The sequence below is a fragment of the Mauremys mutica genome, chromosome 1 (assembly GCF_020497125.1).
Source record: "Mauremys mutica isolate MM-2020 ecotype Southern chromosome 1, ASM2049712v1, whole genome shotgun sequence".
Lineage (NCBI taxonomy): Eukaryota > Metazoa > Chordata > Testudines > Geoemydidae > Mauremys > Mauremys mutica.
The window spans coordinates 61,535,033-61,552,659 of NC_059072.1; the positions used below are offsets into that span (position 1 = coordinate 61,535,033).

At 41.4% G+C, this 17,627-nt stretch overlaps 1 protein-coding gene across 5 annotated transcripts in view; it reads left to right on the forward strand.

Annotated features, from left to right (window-relative positions):
* Positions 1 to 17,627, forward strand: part of USP15 (ubiquitin specific peptidase 15) — a 154,476-nt gene that overhangs the window by 47,345 nt on the left and 89,504 nt on the right. For all 5 annotated transcript variants that reach the window (XM_045032858.1, XM_045032892.1, XM_045032836.1 and 2 more), the window contains exons 3-4: positions 4,105 to 4,235; positions 7,602 to 7,728. In XM_045032858.1, coding sequence (XP_044888793.1) covers positions 4,105 to 4,235; positions 7,602 to 7,728 — 258 coding nt within the window. The remainder of the gene's footprint in view (positions 1 to 4,104; positions 4,236 to 7,601; positions 7,729 to 17,627) is intronic.

Sequence of the window (17,627 nt, forward strand, 5' to 3'; positions counted from 1 at the left end):
TTCTCTTTTCCAGACTAAACAAACTCAATTTTTTCAATCTTCCCTCATAGGTAATATTTGTCCACATCTTTCCCGAAATGTGGTGCCCAGAACTAGACACAATACTCCAGTTGAGGCCTAATTAGCATGGAATAGAGTGGAAGAATTACTTCTCGTGTCTTGCTTACAACACTCTTGCTTATACATCCCAGAATGATGTTCGCTTTTTTTGCAACAGTGTTACATCGTTGACTCATATTTATCTTATCGTCCACTATGACCTCCAGATTCCTTTCTGCAGTACTCCTTCCTAAGCAGTCATTTCCCATTTTGTATGTGTGCAACTGATTGTTCCTTCCTCAAAGAAGTACTTTGCGCTTGTCCTTATTGAATTTCATCCTATTTACTTCAGATCATTTCTGCAGTTTGTCCAGATCATTTTGAATTTTAATCCTATCCTCCAAAGCACTTGCAACCCCTCCCAGCTTGGTATCATCCGTGAACTTTATAACTTTACTCTCTATACCATTATCTAAATAATTGATGAAGATATTGAACAAAAACGGACCTAGAACTGATCCCTGCAGGACCCCACTCGTTATGTCTTTCCAGCATGATTGTGAACCACTGATGATTACTCTCTGGGAATGGTTTTCCAACCAGTTTTGCACCCACCTTATAGTAGCTCCATCTAGTAGCTCCACCTAGTTTATTTATGAGAAGGTCATGTGAGACAGCATCAAAAGCTTTACTAAAGTCAAGATATACCACGTCTACTCCCTTCCCCCTCCCCCTTTCCTCCCCAATCCACAAGGCTGGTTACCCTGTCAAAGAAAGCTATCAGGTAGGTTTGACACTATTTGTTTTTGACAAATCCATGCTGACTGTTACTTATCACCTTATTATTTTCTAGGTGTTTTCAAATTGCTGAATTATTTGTTCCATTATCTTTCCGGGTACAGAAGTTAAGCTGACTGGTCTGTAATTTCCCGGGTTATCCTTATTTCCCTTTTTATAGATTGGCACTATATTTGCCCCTTTTCCAGTCATCTTGAATCTCTCCAGTCTTTCATGACTTTTCAAAGATAATTGATAATGGCTCAGATATCTCCTCACTTAGCTCCTTGAGTATTCTAGAATGCATTTCATCAGGCCCTGGTGACTTGAAGACATATAACTTGTCTAGGTAATTTTTAACATGTTCTTTTCCTATTTTAGCCTCTGATCTTACCTCATTTTCACTGACATTCACTATGTTAGACATCCAATCACCACCAACCTTCTTGGTGAAAATTGAAACAAAGAAGTCATTAAGCACCTCTGACATTGCCATATTTTCTGTTCTTTTTCCCCCGTCATTGAGTAACAGGCCTACCCTGTCCTTGGTCTTCCTCTTGCTTCTAATGTAGTTGTAGAACGTTATAATGTAACATGTAATGTCTATTGTCTAATGTACTTGTAGAATGTATATAATTGGTAATATTGCATGACATGTTTTAAATCAAAAGAAAACCCTTTCATAATTGAAATTTAAAAGACATATTTCTGATAATGGAACTTCCTTGCATATTTTCTTGCCTGGTGTCTCCTATACCTTCTGGTTGTTCTTTGACTGCTGGTCCCCATATGTATTCCACTGTAGGTGCACATGTACTTCATGTGCCTGAGATGCAAGCTTTTCTATCAGGGTGGGAGAATGAGTTGTGGGGGAGGTGTCCCCTCTTAGGCTGGGGTCCCCCCCGAATGAGCTCAAGGAGCATGATCTCCATAGGACTTCTGGACTCACCTAAGCCTGCTTGAACTGTGGCCAATATGCAAATCATGCAAGCATTTTCACCCCAACATTCAGCCCCTAATTATTCAACTGATATCAGACATGTTTGTTGGTGTAGAACACTGTTGACAAGTGGGAGCAAGATCTATAGAGGCTGTAAAACTTTGAAACTGGTGTATTTGCCACTGGATCACCCTGTTGGCAGTACATCTGCCAGAGATGTACAACACGTTTAGTCAACAGCCTCAGGAGATCCTTCTCTTAGAACCACAAATGGGAGCTACGTAATTCCATGGCACAGCATGCATTTTGCCATTGCGGATCCCCATCCTGGGACATTTTTTGCATCCCACCAACAGGAAATACGCAGTCTACTGCTCCAGTGGGGTCAAGGGCAAGACTCCAGAGGAAACGCACTCCTAATTTCCTGGTCAAAGTAACTGTTGTATACCTTCCCATCAATTTTTCTTAACATTAGGTTCTAAGGAAATCAAGGAGAATGGTACAAGGTCATTCTTATTGCTATCAAATGGCCCAGGCAGTTGTGGTTCCCCAACTTTCTTCAGATGTCAATACACACATACATCAGTTTCCAGACCTTGAGACCCAGGCCAGAAGCAGAGTCAAGCATCCCAATCTGGCTTCCTTCTAACTGACAGCCTGTTTTCTGGTTGGGTGTCAAATCTAAAAAATGCATGCTCTGAAGTAATTCAGCCCATACATAACAATAGTAGAAAAGAGTCCACTAGAAAATGCCACACAGCCAAGTGCAAAAATGGTTTTCAGCGTGGTCTTGACAGTCATTAGATAACCGCAGAGGACTCCAACATGCCTACCGTATTGGAATATCTTTTTCCCTTCGGTCTCTCACTTAAGTGCCAAGAGACCCTATAAGGGAGCTATCAGCGCCTGTCATTCTCTAATTGATAACTGCTCTATCTTCATCCATTTGATGATGATACTTTTTTTGGAAGGCTTGATTGCTCTTTAAGGATGATTTACTCTTTAAATCATCTTGGATTTTCATCTGAATCAGGCAGTCCATCTCCCTACTTTCTTCCCAACAGTGCATGCCACTAATGAAAACCAAACACTTCACTCCCTGGACGCCATCGAGCTGTGGCATTGTGCCTACAAAAAACAAGACCATTTAGAAAATTGCCTAGACTGTTGATGTCATTCACAGAACAAAGGAGAAGTTGAAGTAGTTTTCTCCCAAAGACTTTCCAGGTGGATTTCAGATGCATTCTGTTGTGTACAAATTGACAGACATTCCTCCATCACAAGATGAGAGAGCTCACTCTGCTAGAACCCAGGTGGCCTCTGTAGTCTCCCTTCAAGGTGTTCCTCTTGCTGAAATCTGTAAAGTGGCTACTTGGGGTTCAGGGCATACCTTTTCAAGACATCATGAGTTAGGTGCAGGCTTCTGCAGCTGATGCATTTTTCTGTACAGAAGTACTCCAGTCAGTAGTATCACAGAGGTCATTGTGCCCTCCTCCTCGATAAGCACTGCTTGTCAGTCACCCACAGTGGAATACGTTTAGGGACCAACACTTGAAGAAGAAAGTTGTACAGTACCATACCTGGAGTTTTTTCAAGATGTGGTCCCTATCTGCGTTCTACTACCTGCTCTCCTCCCCCTCTGCTTCAGATCTTTAGATATGATACATGGTAGAAAAGGAACTTGAGAAGCCATTGGTCCAAACTACCCTTAGGCCCTTGGTTAGGAGCATGAGGAAGAGAAGGGCTCAAGTGCAGATCAATGGACATGACTAGCAAAAATCTTTCAGTCTTAGGCACATGGAGCCACGTGCTCACTCACAATGGAATATAGTCAGGGACTACACATCTCAAAGAACACTAGTTACTGTATAAGGTAAGTAACTTCTCTTTTTCTAGGACTGTATCATGTGTTGTGGATGATTTATTTTTTACAGTAAGAACATTATTGTATGTCAAAGTGCTATGTAGAATGGGTGCCATCCTAATGACTAAACTGCATGTCCAGAAAGGTTATGGATTTTATATCCATTTCAATTAATAGAAATAAACTACAGCAGTCCAACCGTCCTTAAATTGGAGGCTTCATTGCTAAACATCACTTTCCCCCCCAATATTTATAAATTACAGCTTGGTGCTTTCATTCAGTCATAATGTTAACATTATTTGGCTATTGAATTTCAAACACCAAGAAAAGAGTATATTTCTGAGAAACAGTTAATTATTACATTTTTGATTGGTATTTTCAGTATTAATGCAGCGATACATCAAAAACACCAGTGATGATAAACATGGTCATAACTATGGATTAAAAATATCTCTCTCTCTCTCTCTCTCTCACACACACACAGATGGTGACTCTCAGGCTCTCAAGGAGCATCTCATTGATGAGCTGGACTACATCCTTTTGCCAACTGAAGGCTGGAATAAACTAGTTAGCTGGTACACACTGATGGAAGGTCAGGAGCCAATAGCACGCAAGGTACGCTCTAAACAAATTAAACATTGTGAAACTAAGATTATCCTAAATGTAGTCCTGCAGACGCTAGTGGCCCTATTGAAATCAGTTGGAGCTCTGCATATTGGGAGCTCACGAAGTCTTGTCCATGATGAATATGTCAACTTAGTATTGTTTTAGTTAATACAGTCACTTATTTGGGCTTTTTTTAATATTCAGATTTTAGGAATGAAAAAATTTAACAAAGCTGAAGAAGGATGGGTGATTTTTTTCATTGAACTGAATCCTGTTATTTTTCAAGAAAGCCTTAAACTTTAGAGGCTGATGAATCTCAGTGCAAATAATCTTGTAAGATAGTGCTGAAAAATCTAAATTTTATTAGCTATGGTGTACTTTTCACAATTGTAATATAAATAATCAGACAAGGTCAGCCTTTTATAATTTTGAATTATGAAGTGTGAATCCAATGTTAATGAAGAGCTGTTCCAGACCTAATAAAGTTGGCACCAGTAGATCACATAATGGTTCCTCATATGTGATAAATAAACTCATAATATTTTCTATTCAGCAAATTGCTTTTAATGGTGTCCCAGTTTTTAGCACCAAAGCACTGTTCTGCTGCCAGAAGTGAGGCCTTTGGTCCTGCTGAAGTTCTGAACACATTAGTCAGGATATGTACGCCCTGCCTCCAGGCCCAGACATATCTGGGGACTGCTTGAGAGCTCATTCCTTAGGCACAGTCTGCCCAGAAAGCCTTGGCACAAACCACTCTTGTATGTACTCGTACAGTATTGCTTTTCTCCCCATTTTATATAAAAGATAGCTAAGATGTGGTCCCTTCTAATTTGGAGATTGCATTTGGATTTTCAGGACAGTGATTTTAAGGCATCCTATTCTGGACCAAGTATCAGAGGGGTTGCTGTGTTAGTCTGGATCTGTAAAAGCAGCAAAGAGTCCTGTGGCACGTTATAGACTAACAGACATATTGGAGCATGAGCTTTCGTGGGTGAATATCCACTTCGTCGGATACATGCATCCGACGAAGTGGGTATTCACCCACGAAAGCTCATGCTCCAATATGTCTGTTAGTCTATAAGGTACCACAGGACTCTTTGCTGCTTATTCTGGACCAGTTACTGAAGGTGTATTAATATATTTATGCTACCGCGACCGTTTCCATGTTGCCCAATATGAAATACCTTCAATTTGTAGTAGTCAATGGTTATAATTGTAGTCTTGTTTCTGATGATAGTCTTCTATGGTTAAGGCTTGGACTTTTGGCACAGCAGGCCCTCACCGTGACTTTAGTGACCTTGAACACAGTATTTACCAGTCTGTAATGCTGACAGCTCACCTTTCATGGACAAGTGCCAGCTGGATCTGTAGAAGAAGGCTCACGCCTTCATGGATTCCCCTCTCTTTCGTGAGAGGCATGGAGCTCAAGAAATTAAAATTGTTGTATGTAATGGACTCAACATTTTATTTATCATTACATGCTGCCTTGCCTATTTTGTTTTTATTTTGTTTTTAAAGAAACATCCTTGGAACTTTAGAGTAAGAATACATCAGGATGTTTATTTTCAAAGATGATTTACCTATAATTATTAGTGTCTGAACATATACATTTCAGCAGAAGAACAATTTCTCTCCTTCCTCCGCACTTCGGTAAAGGTTCTGTAATTTTGCATTGTTAATTTTTTCCGCCCTTTTTCACCAGTGACTATTATGGGGGTGCTTAGAAGGGACTGACCAATAGAGTACCAGGGATAACATAAGTGTCTAAGTAGAATAGCACAACTGCACTCTTCTGGGACTGAGGTTAGAGTTGCTCAAAGAGAGATTTTTGCCAAGATTCTCTCAAATATGTGGACCCATTAGTGGGAATCAGATGAAATGTATCTTCATGCAACAATTACAGGTACATTTTCTCTCTTTATCTTCTTCATTTCTCCTCCCTCCCCTCTCCATTTGTTCTTTGATTTCTCTGTCCTGTTTCACCTTTAATCATTCTGTAAGGGGTGGGGGTGCTTTTTCTTTGACGGCTGGAGATCAGCCTCCCCATTTGACTATTTACTTTTCTTTTTATCCCGTATGCTTTGCAGCCATGTTCTTCACTCACCTTTTGAAGAGATGTACCCAAATTTAGATTATTATAGCAACATACTAGGTTCTTGATGTTGCCTAGTGTGGCTCTTTTGGATAAAACAGCAGAGCACCGGCAATGCTATGCTCATGCTTTAGCGTTGCCTTAATCTGAGGGTAAGCCGCATCAGAGCAAATCACACTCTACATCACTGAAGCCCTTGCATAGATATAAAAACCCCAGTGTAGATAAGATTTTAAACTTGTGTTAAGATGCATTGTAGTTAAATACTGACACCAGTTGGTAATCATTACAGCTCAAGGCTAATTGTTAAACACTGGGTGAATAGTTCATTGATGCATATTTTTCCTGTAGTGCTTGCTCTTAAGCAGGTTTGGTAAAGCAGATCCCTCCTAGCAATTATTTGGTGCCTTCTTTTTTTACCGTATTTGTCTGATGTATCATATATCAGGCTGATGGCTATTTTCAGAACAGTCTACATGACTAAGTACTGCAGTTACACTTTGAAGGATCAAAAGGAAATATATTTAAGAGGTGACCGTGAATATTTTTTCTGGATTTTACTTTGATTAATTTGCATGTTTCCCTAGCTGCTTTACTGTTTGATAGTGGATATCGCAAAGTAAACCTGTAAAGAACAAATTTTAAAATAACTTGCGTGGAAGAAGCCAAAAACTAATATATCCACTACCAAAGCATAGATGAATGACTTGGCTGGCAGTTCTTGCTTATGTACGATATTTGTTTAAAAAGTCTATGTTATGTAATATCCAGAATTGTCAATATATTGTTATAGTAGTTCTTAAAGTTTTATTGGTAGTAAGAAAAAAAAAAAGGAATTGTTAACTGTCATGGTTTAATATATGGAACTAGTAAAAAAATGTTTTAATATTTCAAGGATATAACTCAGACTAAAAAGATTTTAAAACTGAAAAATTTCCAGTTTTATTAATGTACATTTTGATTATATGCACGCCTGTATCATAGGTAAATATATAATGTTTAGTATTAACATGTACATATACAATTCACAGAAAAAGAAATAGTTGTCAGAAAACTCAACTTTTTCAGGTACTGAATGTTTTCTAAAAATGTTCTACGATCATTTTATTTCTGATATTTGGCATTACTAACTGGCTAAATATAATTTGTACCTTTTTATGTTCACTGTGTTTTTATTAGTTTCCTAAAGAGGTTTCTAAAAACAAGTACATGTAAGTATGTGTATCTGAATGTATTTAGATTCATAGCCGACACTGATCTGTTGTTTTTTGGGTTTTTTTCAGGTGGTTGAACAGGGTATGTTTGTAAAGCACTGCAAAGTAGAAGTCTATCTAACAGAATTAAAGCTGTGTGAAAATGGAAACATGAACAATGTTGTGACACGAAGATTTAGTAAAGCTGATACGATAGGTATGCACAATTTTCCATATTCTATAACTGTAAATAGCTGCATTTAATGGTATTGGAGAGTATGGCTTAGATTCTGAGTTTTAGATATATTTCATCTACAAATTTCACAAGGATGAAAAAAATAGATGAACTACAAGTATAATAGCAGTTCATTTTTTGCAAATTGTAACAAGATCAGGTTTGTTTGAGTCAAAAGTAGAATCTGATCACTCATCAAATGCTGTTTTTAACTATAATACAAACAGCTTTTACTTTAAAAAATGAAATCTGGCATTTTGCTAAATAAGATAAGTAAGCAACTGAAGTAACTATGGAAACATTTTTATTTTTTTGTCTTTATTGGATGCCACAGTGCTGCTGCTTGATAATTTTCAGTGTGTAAAAATTATAGAATGATACAGCATATTTATTTGTTTTGGCCCAGGCCTTGATGATGAATAGTGTCATGGTGATGGGAGGGATAGATACACCAGCATGAGAATGTATTGATTATTTTTGAAACATTATTGGCTAAAGATGCCAGTTTTTCTTCTTTGATATATAAAGGAAGGCTGGCATTTTTTTTATGGTGACAAGGTGGGTGAGGTGATATCTTTTATAGGACCAGCTTTAGAGAAACAAGCTTTTGAGCTCATACAGTGTTCTTCTGCATGTCTGGGAAACTAACTCAGTGTGTCACAGCCAAATAAAAGGTGGAACAGATTGTTTAGCATGTGTAGCTAACACACATTTCAAGAGACCGTTCAAGGTGAAGTGGCCTATTAATGCCCTCCAGTCATAGGGAGGAAAGGAAGGGGAGGGAAAGCTGTGAGGGGTGGTTAGAAAATGACAAATTGTTGTAATGAGACATAAATCCAGTTTCTCTATTCAGTCCATGATTTTTAGTGTCTAGCAAAGTTATGAATTCAAGTTCCCAGGCTCAACTTTTGAAAGTGGTGTGCTGGTTTTCTTTGAGGACAAGGACTGATAGGTGAGAGAGAGAGAGTGATTTGTGAAAAATGTTCACCCACAGGTCATGTGGTAATATAAAGCCTTTATGGTAATATAAAGCCTATATCTGGTCTTGTCTACCTCTATATTGCAGAGGGACATCTACGGATAGCTGTAGGTCACATTTTTAACATCTGTGAAACCAATTTTTGATCAATTTTATTGCTGGCTTTTATCAGAAAAATACAACTAGACTACATGAAAGCATGTTAATTGCTTCAGTCTTATTTATGTCTGTGTAACACTTTTAAATCATCTTATGTAGTTCTTCAAATGATTCTCCAAGTAGATTCCACTCTTGCTACATGTATATCCCATGTACATGGAATCTGATTCTTTTGGACAGCTGTCTCTATTGGGATCATTCCTGCACCTCAGATGTTCTCATACATGCACAAGCACAAGGGCTCATGCATCCCTCAGTTCCTTCTTACCACCTGTGGTACCCTGAACTGTCCGCCCACTTCTTTGCTCACTGTGCTAGTACGTTTTACTCTTGCTACTTAGTTAGTTCCCTGCTGTTGGCTGTGTGTGTAATATACCCTGCTACCTCGATATAACACCTCCCGATATAACACGAATTTGGATATAACGCAGTAAAGCAGTGCTCCGGGGGGGGCTGCGCACTCCAGTGGATCAAAGCAAGTTCAATATAACACGGTTTCACCTATAACGTGGTAAGATTTTTTGGCTCCCAAGGACAGTGTTATATCAAGGTAGAGGTGTATATACACACAAACACAGTGTATTTCTAGTTAGATTTTAGTCTTTAGGCTAGACAACCCCTGCATGGAGGCTCTAGCAATGTGGCAGAGAAAAAATCCCTGAGGTTCGAAATTACCTTGGTGGAAAGTAGTAGTGCTACTTAATGATGAGCATGCCTGGTGCTTGTTTTGCCTAGAAGAAAGACACATTCCAAAGCAATGTTCCATACATTGCTGCCCCTCCTAAGAACTGAGAAATCTAGAGCCGTAGCTCTAGACTACTGTGCCCCTTTCAAGAGTCTAATTTGTCTTGTGTACCCCCAAGTTTCACCTCACTTAAAAACTTACAAAACCAGACATAAAAATACAAAAGTGTCACAGCACACTATTACTGAAAAATTGCTTACTTTCTCATTTTTACAATATAGTTATACAAATATAAATATTGTACTTACATTTCTGTGTATAGTATACAGAGCAATGTAAAAAGATCATTGTCTATGAAAATTTACTTTGTACTTACTTTGCTAGTGCTTTTTATATAGCCTGTTGTAAAACTAGGCAAATAGCTAGATGAGTTGATGTACCCCTGGAAGACCTATGAGTACCCCCAGAGATACAAGTACCCCTGGTTGAGAACTACTGAACTAGAGAAACCGCCTAAAATTGTTCTTCCTCAAGCATGTAATGCAAACTTCCTCAGACACCAAAACGAAGGATGTTCCTACACCACCGTCCTCCAGGCTACATCAGTTAAGAGGCCCTAGTCATCCACCTCTGCTGCTGACTCTCTCTGATGTGGACAGAAAGGAGCACCGCTCCAAAGATGACACAGGGCATAGGTTGCTTGTCTTAATTTCAACCATCCAAGGGCCAAAAGAGAGAAAAAGGCTGCTCAGGTGTCCCTGTCCCAACTAGTAAGAAAGCATCAGTGGTACTCACTAAAGCTTTGGACTGGGTTTCTCTCAGTATAGATTCTTACGCATCAACCTTAGTAGCAAGTGTTTTGGTACCTGGAGATTCAGTACCCACCTCTTCCATGTTTGTTTCCTTGGTCAGTGTTCTTTGGTACACAGAGCGTCGGTACCTGCTGTCTCCAAAGTCTGTGCATGTACAGTACTGTAGGTCCAGTGGGACAACTCATGTTGTCTTGAGAGATTGAGCATGGTGATATCTAAGCCCTACCTCTGAGTTATTGGTATGCGGGTGAAGGAGATACTTTCAGTACCGATTTCATCCCCTCAGAAGTGGGGCATTCCCAATAAAACAGCGCTCCCTTGGAGGATGTGTACTACCTCACAGTCCCATCTGGACAGAGTAGGGAGTGACCAACTACTCACCCTTCTTTATACCCCTAAGCATAATGAGAATCTGGAAGGGTTCTAGAAGGGACAATAGGAAATGACCTGCAGCTCATAAGGAACATATACCTACCCTGCTGAATGCCCTAGTATGCAGCTGTATTCACACAAATCTGCACCATCTGCCATTCCACAGTTAAATCCCTTTCTCCAAAGAGTCAGTATGGACCATCCCAGCCAGATCAACTAGTGCAGCCTGAGATCATGAAAAGATAGGAGGAGGAAAACAATGAAGAGCAATGTCTGCAAAGGGAAGAACAGCTGGTCTCCACTGCTATCTCCTCATCCTCTCCTGATGACGGAGTAAATCCCTTTACTTCTGCCTCAGTAGATGATTTTATGGCATTTCAGACATCATCAAACACATGGCGGACACACTGGATTTGCCACTAGAAGAGGTGCAGGAGAAATCTCGCAAGCTTCTAAATATCCTGCACTCTTCCATTCCTGGCAGGCTTGCCACTCCAATACATCAAAAACTGTGAAAGCCTGCAAAATCAACACCACAATCAATACAGGTACCAATACTGGCCACATCAAAGCAAGCCAACACAGAAGGCACTAAGTTCTTTCCAAAGGATCTGAATACTTTTATTTCCCACCCAGAAATGGGATCGCTTGTAGTAATCACTGTCCAGGAAAAGTTGAAACAGGCACCTCCCAAATTCACACCCAGAGAGGAGGACTTGAAGTTCAGCCTCTTCAGGCACAAGGTATATTCATCTGTCAGCCTCCAGATGCACGTGGCTAATTATGAGGCCGCCCTCTCCAAATATAATTATACTTGAACTGGGATAAGTTGTCTCCGATTTTAAATGAGTTACCACAGGAACACTGAGAGGAACTAAGGGCTTGTCTACACTGTCAATTAACAGTGCTGCAACTTTCTTGCTCAGGGGTGTGAAAAAACACCCCCCTCAGTGCAGCAAGTTGCAGCGCTGTAAAGTGCCAGTGTAAACAGTGCCCCAGCACTGGGAGCTACGCCCTTAGTTGAGGTGGTTTTTTTTTTTTTTAGAGCGCTGGGAGAGCTCTCTCCCAGTGCTGCGCTGCGACCACACAAGGCACGTTAAAGCACTGCTGCAGCAGTGCTTTAGCATTGCAAGTGTAGACTAGCCCTTAAAAGCATCATGACTGAGGGACAGTTGATATCCTGTACTTCCCTGCAGTCTGTGCTTGGATATGTCTGACAGTGTGGCATGTATTACGGCCACAGAGGTGGCAATGAGAAAGTCTGTCTCGCTTCACAAGGAAGTCAAAACCACAACTGAAATCCTTTCCTTTGAGAGCAATGAACTTTTAGTTCTAAAACAGATGAGGGTCTCCATTCACTAAAGTATCTAGGGTGACTCTTCATTCATTGGGTCTGTACATTCCAGCCTCAAGAAGGAAACAAGCAAGGTGACAAACTTTCTTTAGGCCGTTTCCCTTCTCTGATGATGACCGTCAGCATCTTTCTCACACGCTGCACATCTGGGCCTTCAACTACGCAGCAGGTGTGATATCAGTGTCAAGAGCTGGCAGAACCTCTTGAGGATTTTTTCTCTATTCTTTGCCTCAACCCCTTTGGCAACTGCTTCTTTTATTTTTGAGAAGCCTGGATTGTGATCACGATGGACCAGTGAATCCTGGAGATTGTAAACAAGAGGTAATCTTTTCAGTTCCAGTCTCTTCCTACTCCTTACTTTTTTCCCTGTTCCTTTTCAGGAAATACTCTTAAAACAAGAAGTGGGCTCCCTTCTGTTACTTGGAGCAGTGGAGGAGGAATCCTCAGTGTGCAGGGCATTTTATTCCCATTATTTTCTCTTACCAAAGAAGAAAAGGGTTGGCATCCCCCATTCTGGACCTTTTTTCTCAACAAATCAGTCTGTCTCAATTTCAGGTTGGTGACTCTGACCTCCATAATTCTTTTGTTAGATCCTCAAGACTGGTTCGCAGATCTCAACCTGCACAATGCCTGCTTTCACATATCCATTCATATGGCTAACCATACATAGCTCCGATTCCTAATAGGAGTATCTCACTACCAGTATGGGGTTCTGTCTTTTAGTCTTGACACAATCCTAAGATTATTCACCAGCTGTGGCAGCTCATCGAAGGAGACAGGAAATCCAGGGTTACCCATATCTAGACAATTGGCTGATCCAAGGAAAATCACTGCAAAAGGTGACTGACTCAATTCAAATACCTTTAAAGCACTTCTCCACTCTGGGCCGCAAAGTTGTCAGAGAAAAATCAGCACTTATACTTACTCAGAATCAAAACATAGTGTTCATAGGAGCTACATTAGATTCCATATCAGCAAAAGTTTATTTTCTACAAGAAAGATTCCAAACAATAGTGAACCTCCTCAACCAAGATCAAGCTTACCTAAGGACATAAGTGAGAATATACCTCAGACTCTTGGGACCCATGGCCTTATGCGCCTACCTGACACAGTTTGCCAGACTTCACCTATACTTCATGCAAGGATGGATGAAATCAGTGCATCTATCCAGCAGACTCTGCATAGACATATGATGGTCACAGTCCTGCAAGAACTGCTTTTCATTTCATTTAATTGGAAATGCACTCTTCAAGTATGCAACATTTGACCCTTCTCTGCACCTCTACCTATCAAGACTCTGGTGACACACCTCCACTCTGGAGTGATGAGCTCATCTAGATCATCTTCAGACTTGGGCCTGTGGCCCCTGCACAAAGCTTATCTACATATAAACATTGTAGAGCTCAGAGCCGTTGTCTAGCATGCAAAGTGTTTCTGTCTCTACTCCAGGGATACACAATCCAGATCCTGATTAACAAACATTGTGTTAGCAGACGGGGAGGCGCCAAGTCATCTTTGCTATGTCAAGAAACTATTTGATTTTCGAGTTGGTGTAGGTGTTACTAGGTCACACCACTGGCCCTGCATCTGCCAGGCATTCAGAACTCTCTAGCAGATCCCTCAGCAGGACAGTTTTCAGGCCCATGAGTGGCCTGTCAAGAAAACAGTGTTAGACTTTTGCAAGTAGGGCTATCCATCAATAGACCTATTTGCCACAGACTAGAACAAGAAATGCCAAGTGTTCTGCTCCAGAGGAGGCTCCAGTCTGGGCTTTCTGTCAGATGTCTTTCTTATCCGCTGGACATGTAGACTGATCCCTATGATACTGATGGTCCCGAGGCAAGAGGCAGAGTAGATAATCATGGTAGCCCTCCCTTGGGCAAGGTAGTTTTAATATTTGGATCTGTTCAACCTCAGCCCAGCCCCTGATCACCTCCCCTCCCCTGTTCAACATAGCATCATAGAACAACCGAGATCCTACATCTAGATCCAGCTTTGTTACATTGACAGCCTGGATGCTGGTTGGATGATGCCCATTGAAAGCTGCTTATTGGAAGTTCAGAATATTCTGCTCCAAGGTAGGGAAGCCTCAACTAGAGTGACTAGTAAAGCAAAGTGGAAGTCTTTCTATTTGGGTATCTTGGCACTAGTTGTCTCCTTTGATAAAACAACAATTTCAGTATTATTGGACTATTTTACTATACCTGAAATAATCTGGATTTTCTATCAGTTCCGTAGAGGTCCATATATCAACAATGTCTGCACATCACTCTACTATTCAGGGCTACACTGTATTTTTCTCACAGTACAGTGTCTAGATTCCTTAAGAGCCTTATACTTATTTTTCTCCTACTTCAGGAGCTCTCTGTCTCTGGAACCCCTTAGTACAGTGTTAACAGGGTAGATGGTTCCCTCCCCTCTGAGCTCTTAGCAACCTCTTTCCTTTACTACCTTTTGAGGAAGACTGCCTTTTTAGTAACCATTACATCATCTCAAAGGAAAGGGGAGATTCAGGCCCTCATGGAACAATGTATACTCTCCGGCCTCATCTCAAGTTCCTGCCCAAAGTGGTTCAGCGTTCCATATGAACCAAATCATTCACCCCTGTCATCTTCCCCAACCTCAGTCAACCCCAGAGGAAGCAAAATTTCACACACTTGATGTAATAATGCCATTATCATGCTTTTTTAACAGAACACAGTCATTCAGGAACACACCTAGACTATTTGTGGCCTTTGCTGAAAATTGTTAAGCATCAGGAAATATCCTCAGGTTATCAAAATGGGGTTTTTTGCTGTAGAAGAACATGCTATGAGTTAGCCAAGTTAGATCCACCTAACCACATTAGAGCTCATACTACTAGTGCTCAGGCAATCTCTGCTGCCTGTTTGAAAACATTTCTGGATCTGGTAGATCAGTTATATGGAGCTCAGCCCATATGTTTACAAGACACCTACTTCTGGTAGAGGCTTCTGGATTGGATGCTTCTTTTGGGAGGGCTGTCCTGCACTTGTTGTTTAAGTAGGACTCCTAGCCATCTTCCAACCAAAAGCCTAACTATGTGTTAATCACCAAGAGTGGAATCCATGTGGATAGGCACTTGAAGAAGAAAGGTTACTTATCTTAAAGTAACTCGGGTTCTTTGAGATGTGTTGTCCATATGGATTCCATGACCATGGCCCTTCCCCAATATTATGAGGTCCTACTTCTGAGAATTTGTATTGGCGAAGGAACTGAAGGATGGTTGGGCCAGCTCTATCCCTTTATGCCCTCAGGTAGGAGTGTGGGTGCAAGGACATGTAATGTTTATGTGCATGGAGTGCATACCCATCAAGAGTGGAATGCATGTGAACTGCACACCTTGAACCACAATAACTGTAAAGTAAGTACTTTATATCATAGGATATCAGGGTTGGAAGGGACCTCAGGAGGTCATCTACTCCAACCCCCTGCTCAAAGCAGGACCAAGCCCCAGACAGATTTTTTTGCCTCAGATCCCTAAGTGGCCCCCTCAAGGATTGAACTCACAAAACCTTGGGTTTAGCAGGCCAATGCTCAAACCACTGAGCTATCCCTCGATCATAAGCCAGTTCATTTATAAGCTGACCTCCCCCCCCCCCCCAAGATGGATAAGTAAAAAGGGAAAATTTTTATAACCCGTTCATAAGCCGACCCTATAATTCAGGGGTCAGCAAACTTTGGCTCCTGGGCCATCAAGATAAGCCGCTGGTGGGCTGAGATGGTTTGTTTACCTCGAGCATCCGCAGGCACGGAGGTAAACCTAAATAAACAAAGTGTCCCGGTGCACCAGCTGCTAAACCTGACGGGCCGGGACAGCAACTGGTGGGGACATTGTTTGGGGGGGGGGGAGAAGCTGGGAGTTAGGGGAGTAACCCCTCTGACCACCCCTATATCACCCCACCAATAGCCTGGGACCCCCACACTCTCCCCAATCCCATCCCTTCCCACCTTATTTGGGGAGGGCCAGGGGAGGCTGTCTCTGACCTGGCTGGAGCTGCTCTGGCGGGCCAGACCGGGTGGCGCGGTTGCAGCCTGCTCCGGCGGGCCAGACTGGGCAGCGCGGCTGCAGCCTGCCAGCCCCGGAGCTGCAGCTGCTTTGAAGGCTCAGGGGAGAGCAGTGTGGCCAGAAGCGGAGAGACTCTGGCCCCGCCTCTTCCCTTCTGTCTCTGCTGGCTGTGCTGCCTCTCCTTGCTGCCTCTGTTGCGGGGCGGGGCAGTGTCCCACCTCTCCCTCTCTATACCCATTCATAAGCCGACCCCCTTCTCTGGTGCTTCCCTTTTTTTACAAAAAAAATTCGGCTTATGAGCGAGTATATATGGTAAGTTCTTTATTCTGTTTTTATATTAAACAAATTTTAGTAATTCGTTTAAAAGAAAACATTTTTTGCCCAATATGATTCAAAATTCATAGGATAAAAATTCACTTTAAATAAAAATGAATATAGAAAAGTCTGTTAATCAAGCTAATTGTGTAGGTATACTTGTTGAAGTGCCCCAGTTACACTGTCATGGAACACTAGTATTGCAGTGGTCAGGCAAGATACACTTTTCCCATTAACATAGGTATGCATACCTATTGTGCTGCCATAGGAGATCATTGTGACTTCCTATCTCATAATAGCTCACCTGGAGAGGCTGTAATGGAAATATAAATATGGTGCTGTCACTAAGGAATAGCTCAGCAATGCCCATAATACTGGCAGATACTGCATTAGATGCATAAAATAATGAAAATACTCTTTGTGAAAGACTCCATCAATTAATGGGTCAGTCTCTGATTAGAAAAGACTGTTAGGATAAAAAGTTTGAATATCTCAAAGATTTCTGACTAAATTGGGTCCTCCATTTAAAATTGGTTGATAATTAAATGGATCCAGAGCAAAATTCTAAGTTTAATTTTAAGTAATTATGGAAATAAAGTTAATGCAACAAATATCCAGGAAATTGATAAATAAACCTAGTGTCCTGTTATAGTAAACATAGGGTGACCATATTTCCCTATATTGAATACAGGACACCGGGTAAAAGTACTCTTATTCAAGCAGGTTCAACAGCAATCAATCAGAACTATGCAGTACAAACCTTCAAATTAACATCATTGACTGAGCCCCTGTTAAAAAGAAACTATATAGATAGATTCTTTTTATTTACCTTCTTATCTTTAAGGCTTTAGGGTTCACATGGGAAGAGGAGACACACACACTGTGATATACCTTTCTGACACGAGAGTGACATGCTGACCCAACACTCCCTGTCCGGCACTCTCCACCCTCCATGCCTGGCTGGGCCCCCAGGACCTACCTCTCCTGGTACCAGGTGCCGCATCTTCCCAAGGCAACACATGGGGGAGGGCAGGCAGAGTCAGATGCCCTCCCCCCCCCCCTCCAGTTTCTGCCAGGGTTCACACCAGAACATGGCCAGCAGCAACTTTTTGGCACTGTGCAGGAGGGAAGGGCCGGGAGCTGCTTCCAGCCATGCCAGGGGCCACGGGGAGAGAGAT